Source organism: Bubalus bubalis, chromosome 10 (genome assembly GCF_019923935.1).
Source record: "Bubalus bubalis isolate 160015118507 breed Murrah chromosome 10, NDDB_SH_1, whole genome shotgun sequence".
In the NCBI taxonomy this organism is placed as follows: domain Eukaryota; kingdom Metazoa; phylum Chordata; class Mammalia; order Artiodactyla; family Bovidae; genus Bubalus; species Bubalus bubalis.
Window position 1 is genome coordinate 972,927 of NC_059166.1, and position 9,544 is coordinate 982,470.

General features: G+C 47.2%; 1 protein-coding gene across 2 annotated transcripts in view; it reads left to right on the plus strand.

Annotated features, from left to right (window-relative positions):
- Nucleotides 1–4,055, plus strand: part of THBS2 (thrombospondin 2) — a 34,373-nt gene extending 30,318 nt beyond the window's left edge. For both annotated transcript variants that reach the window (XM_045161901.1, XM_045161902.1), the window contains one exon: nt 2,027–4,055. In XM_045161901.1, the coding sequence (XP_045017836.1) occupies nt 2,027–2,034 (8 nt within the window). In that variant the 3' untranslated portion in view covers nt 2,035–4,055. The remainder of the gene's footprint in view (nt 1–2,026) is intronic.
- Nucleotides 4,056–9,544: the final 5,489 nt, after the last annotated feature.

Genomic DNA, 9,544 nt, shown 5'->3' on the forward strand with positions numbered 1-9,544 from the left:
ATTCATCCATCCATCCATGCATCTATCCCCATCCATCCACCCATCTATGCTTCTATCCATCTATCCATCCATCCATCTATCCCCATCCATCCACCCATCTATGCTTCTATCCATCTATCCATTCATCCATCCATCCATCCATCTATTCATCATCCATCCATCCATCTATCCATCTATCCATCATCCATCCATCCATCCTCTATCCCCATCCTTCCATCCACCCATACATCCATCCATCTATCCCCATCCATTCATCCACCCATCTATGCTTCTATCCATCCATCCATCACCATCCACCCATCCACCCATTCATCCATCCATTTATCCATCATCCATCCATCCATCCATCCATCCATCTATCCCCATCCTTCCACCCATCTATGCTTCTATCCATCTATCCATTCATCCTCCATTCATCTATCCATCCATCCATCTATCCATCATCTATCCATCCATCCATTCATCCATCCATCCATGCATCTATCCCCATCCATCCACCCATCTATGCTTCTATCCATCTATCCATTCATCCATCCATCCATCCATCTATCCATCCATCACCATCCACCCATCCATCCATTCATCCATCCATCTATCCATCCATCTATCCCCATCCATCCATCCACCCATCTATGCTTCTATCCATCTATTCATTCATTCATCCATCCATCACCATCCACCCATCCACCCATCCATCCATCCATCTATCCATCATCCATCCATCCATCCATCTATCCATCCATCACCATCCACCCATCCACCCATTCATCCATCCATCTATCCATCATCCATCCATCCATCCATCTATCCATCCATCACCATCCACCCATCCACCCATTCATCCATCCATCTGTCCATCATTCATCCATCCATCTATCCATCCATCCTTCTATCCATCCATCCACCCATCCATCAGCATCCACCCATACACCCATACACCCATCCATCTATCCATCATCCATCCATCCGTCCATCCATTCATCCATCCATTTATCCATCATCCATCCATCCATCCATCCATCCATCTATCCCCATCCTTCCACCCATCTATGCTTCTATCCATCTATCCATTCATCCTGCATTCATCCATCCATTCATCCATCCATCCATGCATCTATCCCCATCCATCCACCCATCTATGCTTCTATCCATCTATCCATTCATCCATCCATCCATCACCATCCACCCCATCCACCCATCCACCCATTCATCCATCTATCTATCCATTCATCCATCCATCCATATATCCCCATCCATCCATCCACCCATCTATGCTTCTATCCATCTATCCATTCATCCATCCATCCATCCATCTATCCATCCATCACCATCCACCCATCCACCCATTCATCCATCTATCTATCCATTCATCCATCCATCCATCTATCCCCATCCATCCATCCACCCATCTATGCTTCTATCCATCTATTCATTCATTCATCCATCCATCTATCCATCCATCTATCCATCCATCACCATCCACCCATCCACCCATCCATCCATCCATCTATCCATCATCCATCCATCCATCCATCCATCTATCCATCCATCACCATCCACCCATCCACCCATTCATCCATCCATCTGTCCATCATTCATCCATCCATCTATCCATCCATCCTTCTATCCATCCATCCACCCATCCATCAGCATCCACCCATACACCCATACAGCCATCCATCTATCCATCATCCATCCATCCGTCCATCCATTCATCCTTCCATCCCCATCCATCCATCCACCCATCCATCCATCTATCCATCATGCATCCATCCATCCATGCATCTACCCATCATTGCATCTATGCTTCTGTCCATTCACCCATCCACCCGTCCCCGTCCATCCACCCATCCCCATCCATCCATCCACATCCATCCATCTTTCCATCCATTCATTCAATCATTCATGCATCCATGCATATTGTGGATGTCTTTTTTAAAAAATAGAAATAATGATATTTTAGGTTATAGTTAAACAAATCAAAACTCACGGTCCAGTCTCCAAATTCTGTCCCTATGTTTTGCAGATGTCTAAGCAAGATTCGCTGTGTTTCCAGCAAAGTACTGTAGATGCTGTTACCCAGACACCTCAGCCCATCCCAGTGCTTCCAGCTACTCTCTCTAGCAGACCTCCTGCCCCTGACCCTACCCTGAGTGGTTCTTCACCTGCTGTCCTCAACCCAAGCCCAAGTGCCTTCAGAGGATAAATAATAATGGAACTGAAAGATGAACATCCAACCCACTACAGGAAAAGCAGTTCTATGATCCATGAGACTTCATGTGGAGTGAAAATTGAGCATGATATTGCATTGTTTTTCTTTTCTTCTGTGTTTAAAAAGAATGACGTTTACATATGAAATGTAAGTACTTTTTGTATTTATGTGTATATGGAGTTGAAGGGAATATTGTGTATAAGCCATTATGATAAATTAAGCAGGAAAAATATTGCCACACTACTTTCAGTGCTTAAAGTTGGGTGTGAGAGCACCCATATATTGTTAGGTAAACTATAAAGAAGGGTCAACTCAAGTTTGAAGTAATTCCATCATCGGAAAGAGGTCAGGAGACAGCAGTCACATATGTGGGATGTCAGGTAACTAACTGGAACATCAGAAATACCCATGGGAATAAGTGAATACCCCTCCCCGACTCTCTTGTCCCACAGTGGGAGCCCTCAGAGAGGTAGTCTCATCAAAGAAGGACCATCCTTGTGAGACGGCTCTGCTGTGGGTCTAGATGTGGGTCTGGCAAAGCCCTGCTGACCTGGTGGTTTAGCAGAGGACGTGCCATCATCGCAGTGGCCCTTCCAGCCGTGGTGGACCTGGGAGAACTCATAGCCAGCTGGCCCTTGGTTCCGAGGCCTGGTCCCCAGAATCCTTGCTGGGGCTCCTTCCCATCTCTGCTGCTGTAGAAGAGCCAGTGGAGAAGCGGTCGGCACATGCGTTTCTGCATCTAATCCCTCGTCGAGGCTTTGACACTGTGGGCAAGTTGCTTTTACCCAACTTGGTAACACATTCCATTAAGGTTCCAGTTATAAATGTTGTGTTGATATTTATTAAGTGAGTATAGAATGCAGTTCTGTTCACCAGTAACTTATTTAAATATGCCAAGTAGTGCGTACATAGTATAACTTCTAGAAGTCAACATATAACTAGCGTATGATATAAAGGTACAGTTATAGCAAGATATCTTCTGTCAAAATACAAGGCTTTATAATGTGATATTGCCGTGATCAAGCATGCTGCAGAATGTGATAGAATAAACAAACAATAATGAAGAGTTTATAATGGAACCTTAATATATACTGTTGCCAGTGACTTTAATTCCATATATATACATTTTTTTTCACTATTTTCTATCTGCTGTATGTAAGACTTTAAAGACTTTGAATGCCAAGGATAAATTGACACACCCCTTACTCACACAGCAGTATTCACAGGCTTGATTTGTTTTTCGCTTTAAGTTGCATGACGTTTCTGCAGGAAATATTAGTTAATCTCACTCCACGTAGGGGCTCAGTAAGAAGACTTGTCTCGTCGGCCTGATGTGGCAGACGGCCTCTCTTCCGGTTGACAGCGAGCTAACGCCTCTGTCACGGACAGAGAGGACCCGCGACCTGTCTCCCTTGCTCGTGCCATCTGATAAACTTGCATTTGTTGCTTCTTTGAGGCTAATTGCCTTCTTGCTGCACTTTTTACGTTTTTTGGTGGAGCTGTCTTCCCAAGACAACGGAGTGTTGGGCGATGCCATTAAATGTGCCCGTGGTGAAGAGTGTGCAGGCCTCTGTGTCGCTGTGTTCGGTGGTACAGGATGATGATGTGAATATTTAGAATGTACCATATTTTTTTTTGTAAATTATTTATGTTTTTTTCTTTTAAACAAACTTTTGGTACAGATGGATGAAACTTCTTTTGTTTTGCCAAAGACTGTAAATATTAATTTATTTGTTTCTCATGGTCAGATTTTCACCACTGAACCCTGCATTTAGCTAGAGCCTCATTTTTATACTTCAAAGGTTCATAACAGGAAATAAATTGTAAAAAGGTTTTCTATAAATCAATCTCTCTCCCTTTTTTAAAGAGCTAGCAGGGGTCCTGCCGGGGTTCAGTGGACGGACCCCAGCAGGATGAGCAGAGCTCTGTGTCAGGCCTTCTGAGGCCGAGACGCAGTCGGGGGTCTTCACAGAGCAGGAGGCTGTTGAAGGCAGGTCTCACCGTGGTTGGTGGAGCCACCCGGGTCACGCAGGATGTAACCCTAGGGAGTCCATCCTCTGTTGCCTCTCGCTATCCCACTGGGGACCGAGTGGCGTGGTGAGTGTTGATCCCACTGGGACGACTCAGGGGAGAGGGGCAACCCACGGGGCCCCTCGTCATACGAACGGTGCTTCCCTGGACCAGTCTGGTTGCAAACCAGAGCGAGAAGCCGCAGGAGGCTCAGCGGGTGCGTGTGTGATCATGGCGTTGTCTGGATAAGCCGGTCGCTCAGTGACGGGAGGAGGCCACGGGCAGCCTAGGCATCTCTGGCTGCCCCACTGCCCCTGGGACTTCTGAGCAGTACCGCAGCCTCAGTTAGGGGGGAACCGTGAGGGCTGCAGGGGGAGATGGACAGAGGGACAGCATGTTTGAAGCCTCGGGTGCAGGAAAGGCCTCCCAAGGGGACGGGCAGAGGCGAAGATCCAGCTTGATTTGGGTGGTGAACAGGTGGGTGTGTGCACATGGAGGAGGACGAGGCCAGACCCAGGGAAGGGCCTCGAGAGGCTCAGGGGAGCTGAGGCACGAGGCGATGAGGAGGGCTGGACGCGGGTACCGTGATGACCGGGGGATGCTGGCGTGCGTTCCGCCTGTGGAAGGGAAAGCGGATGGGGGACGTGCTGAGGGTGCTGAGAAGTTGGGTGATGAAGCAAGACGCAGTTCCTCACGTTCCGATTTGGGGGAATGTTTATGGAAAGGCAAGTTTCTGGCAGACCCACCCCCTGTCAGCATGCGATGGTCCCAGGACCGGTTTCATGCCTCTGACCTGTGGGGGAGGCGGTGGCGCCATGGGGACAGGTCTGTGGAGTCTCTTCCTTTTATGTGAGGCTCTAACACTCGGGGTGACGCTGTGCTCCGTCACTGTCCCTGAAGAAAAGACCCTCCCCACCCCTCAAACCGTGCCTTCCCACAGTGCTCGGTGGGCGGCGTCGGACGAACCCGAGGTGATTCTAACATGGGGGTGGGTCCAGCCTGAGGGGAGGGAGTGTGCAGGTCCGAGGCCGGGTCCCCCACGGCACTTCCAACAGGCCCCAAGGCCGCTGATGGGAAGGGGTCTGAGGCCTCGGTCGTGGCTGAGGGTCCTTGTGGAGTCACAGCCCGCCTGCTGGGGGTGGAAGGCCCTGGGGTCCCTGTGGGTCTGAGCTGCTCGAGCAGCTCGTGCTCAGTTCGTCTGTTTCACAAAGTGGTGTTTTGGCCACGGGAGCTGGCGGTCGAGGGCTCAGGGACCCTGGGGGCTGCTGCCTGACAGCTCCACCACCCCGGTCATGGGATCAGGCTTTGCTCCTCTAAAAAGCCTCATCTGGATGCCAAGGACCACAGCCCTGGGGTCCCGGGGGAGGAAGGGGGGAAGGTGGGGACCATCCATGCCTGGCCAAGCCTGGGCCTCTGGTCCCAGGGGAGCGACTTGGCAGAGGGCAAGGGTCCAGAGATGAAGTGGCTCCCGGCCCAGCCGATGGCGACCTCGGCTTTGGGGAACCCTGTGGAACTCCCACCAAACGTCTGGGCCCCGAGCCGCTGCCAAGGGTCAACCCATCACCATGTCTGACCCTGGCTGATCTCAGCTCATGCTGTCCCCGCCATCCAGAGTCCCCTGGCACAGCCACCCAGGGATGGACATGGAGGCAGCTCTGAGCCCGGTGGGGGCCACGTGGGTCCCAGTGGCCAGAGCAGGTGACCCGTGACCATAGGCTCCAGCGTGACTTTCAGGTCATATCTCTCAGCTGTAACAAGGCCTGGAAACTTGGACCGTTTTCAGCTGTTGCTTTTCCATAGAGTGACTTTTTGACCCCCAGGCACACCAAGTACATTATGAGAAGTGAGATTTTGACATTTCCAGCAAAGACACACTCTCTGCATCGTTAACAACAGCTCAGGCAGAAGCCATCCCAGCAAACAAGCTTAGATCAAGTGCCCAAGTGTGGACAGGACCGGGTGGTCAGCTTGAAGAACAGCCACCCACAGAGCCTCAGACCCTGGCCGTTGACTCGGGCCCCAGACTCCAGGCTCCCAGGAGGTCAGCCTTTTCTTGGCCAGATGGGGTCTCTAATGGATGAACCTTGGGGTAAGAGGACAGCCTGCCTGCAGGACGGCCATGCACCTCCAGAGGGTGGATTCTGAAATGAGTAGAATAGGAGGAGGAGAAAGTGTTCATAAAACCTGAGCGTACCACCTTTTATGTGCTGTGTATTTACTTTCGAATAATTTATTATTTATATAACTGTGTTTTGCTGTTCAGTGGGTTTATTTTCAGCATCAGTCCTTCCAATGAATATTCAGGACTGATTTCCTTTAGGATGGACTGGTTGGATCTCCTTGCTGTCCAAGGGACCCTCAAGAGTCTTCTCCAACACCACAGTTCAAAATCATCAATTCTTCGGCTCTAAGCTTTCTTTATAAATCAGTTGTAGTTTAGTGTAAAGAAAAAGAATGGTTTTTCTTATGGTTTAAGATACATATTACAATTGGTAAATAAGACATTTATGTATATACAAAATATATTCACATAAACTTAGCATAGAATATATAATAAAATAATCATATATATTTAGCATCATATGCTCGTGCATGCACACACACACATGCCTCACGAATATATGATATAATAAGATACTTAATCAAATATTTTGCGAAAGGCAAAGGAGAAAAGGAAAGATACACCCATCTGAATGCAGAGTTCCAAAGAATAGCAAGGAGAGATAAGAAAGGCTTCCTCAGTGATCAATGAAAAGAAATAGAGGAAAACAATAGAATGGGAAAGACTAGACATCTCTTTAAGAATTAGAGATACCAAGGGAACATTTCATGCAAAGATGGGCACAATAAAGGATAGAAATGGTATGAACCTAACAGAAGCAGAAGATATTCAGAAGAGGTGGCAAGAATACACAGAAGAACTATACAAAAAAGAGCTTCATGACCCAGATAATCATGATGATGTGATTACTCATCTAGAGCCAGACATCCTGGAATGTGAAGTCAAGTGGGCCTTAGGAAGCATCACTATGAGCAAAGCTAGTGGGGGTGATGGAATTCCAGTTGAGCTATTCCAAATCCTGAAAGATGATGCTGTGAAAGTGCTGCACTCAATATGCCAGCAAATCTGGAAAACTCAACAGTGGCCACAGGACTGGCAAAGGTCAGTTTTCATTCCAACCCCAAAGAAAGGCAATGCCAAAGAATGCTCAAACTACCACACAATTGCACTCATCTCACATGCTAGTAAAGTAATGCTCAAAATTCTCCAAGCCAGGCTTCAACAGTATGTGAACCGTGAACTCAGATGTTCAAGCTGAATTTAGAAAAGGCAGAGGAACCAGAGATAAAATTGCAAACATCTGCAGGATCATCGAAAAAGCAAGAGAGTTCCAGAAAAATATCTGTTTCTGCTTAACTGACTATGCCAAAGCCTTTGTGTGGATCACAATAAACTCCAGAAAATTCTTCAAGAAGTGGGAATACCACCTGGCCATTGAGAAATCTGTATGCAGTTCAGGAAGCAAAAGTTAGAACTGGACATGGAACAACAGACTGGTTCCAATAGGGAAAGGAGTACATCAAGGCTGTATATTGTCACCCTGCTTATTTAACTTATATGCAGAGTAGATCATGAGAAATGAGAAATGCTGGGGTGGATGAAGCACAAGCTGGAATCAAGATTGCCAGGAGAAATATCAGTAACCTCAGATAGGCAGATGACACCACCCTTATGGCAGAAAGTGAAGAACTTAAGAGCCTCTTGATGAAAGTGAAAGGAGAGAGTGAAAAAGTTGGCTTAAAACTCAGCATTTAGAAAACTAAGATCATGCCATCTGGTCCCTTCACTTCATGGGAAATAGATGGGGAAACAGTGGAAACAGTGGCAGACTTTATTTTGGGGAGCTCTGAAATTACTGCAGATGGTGATTGCAGCCATGAAATTAAAAAGACGCTTACTCCTTGGAAGAAAAGTTATGACCAACCTAGACAGCATATTAAAAAATAGAGACATTACTTTCCCAACAAAGGTCTGTCTAGTCAAAGCTATGGTTTTTCCAGTAGTCATGTATGGATGTGAGAGTTGGACTCACATATAAAGAAAGCTGAGCACCAAAGAATTGATGCTTTTGAACTGTGGTGTTGGAGAAGACTCTTGAGAGTCCCTTGGACTGCAAGGAGATCCAACCAGTCCATCCTAAAGAAAATCAGTCCTGAATATTCATTGGAAAGACTGATGCTGAAGCTGAAGCTCCAATACTTTGGCCACATGACGCAAAGAACTGACTCATTGGAAAAGACCTTGATGTTGGGAAAGATTGAAGGCAAGAGGAGAAGGGGACGACAGGGGACGACAGTGTTGGATGGCATCACCGACCCAGTGGACATGAGTTTGAGTAAACTCTGGGAGTTGGTGATGGGCAGGGAGGCCTGGCGTGCTGTAGTCCATGGGGTCAGACACGACTGAGCAACTGAACTGATCTGAACTGAATTATATAGATTTAGCATCATATGCTCGTATGCACACACATGAACACGCCTCATGAATATGTGATGTAAGAGACTTAATCATGTGTGTTAGCATTATATGCTCGTGCGTACATGTGTACACACGCCTCAGGAAGGCACAGGCTCTCCGTCAGGACTCCTTTCTTTAGAATCTTCCCTCTTGTACACAAGACTCAACGGCACTTAGGCTGAAGGTTTCAGTTGCTGGGAAGCATGAATTAGATTAGCATCAGGAGGGCTCTAGTAGATTTTGGAGTTTCTTGCTATGTTTGGGGAGCAGTAGATTTCCCAGGCAGCTCAGTGGTAAAGAATCACCTGCCAAGCAGGAGATATGGGCTCAATCCCTGGGTTAGGAAGATCTCCTGGTGAAGGAAATTGCAACTCACTCCAGTATTCTTGCCTGGGAAACTCTATGGAGAGAGGAACCTGGCAGGCTACAGTCCATGGGGTCACAAAGACTCAGACACAACTTAATGAGTAAACAGCAACAAGAAAGCTTCCCCACGGGCAGTGAGATGAGCCCGTTCCAGACCAGGACTGGCAACCCCAGATCAATCAAAGCTCAGTCCTAAATAACTGGGCAAAGAGACTGCCAACATGGCTCACCCTAGCAGCTTCTTAGAACAAAGTCATATAGCTGCTGATCCTCTTGGGCTGTTGCATGCTGTTTGATAGAGGATATAATAGAAAACTCTAAAATCTGTTTCTGGAATGCCATGGTATTTTATCATAATTTCTCTTTCTAATTTCCAAGCTCTCTCTTTTCTAATGACACGTTTTGGGGGATTTAAAGAAACATGGCTGCACACCTTC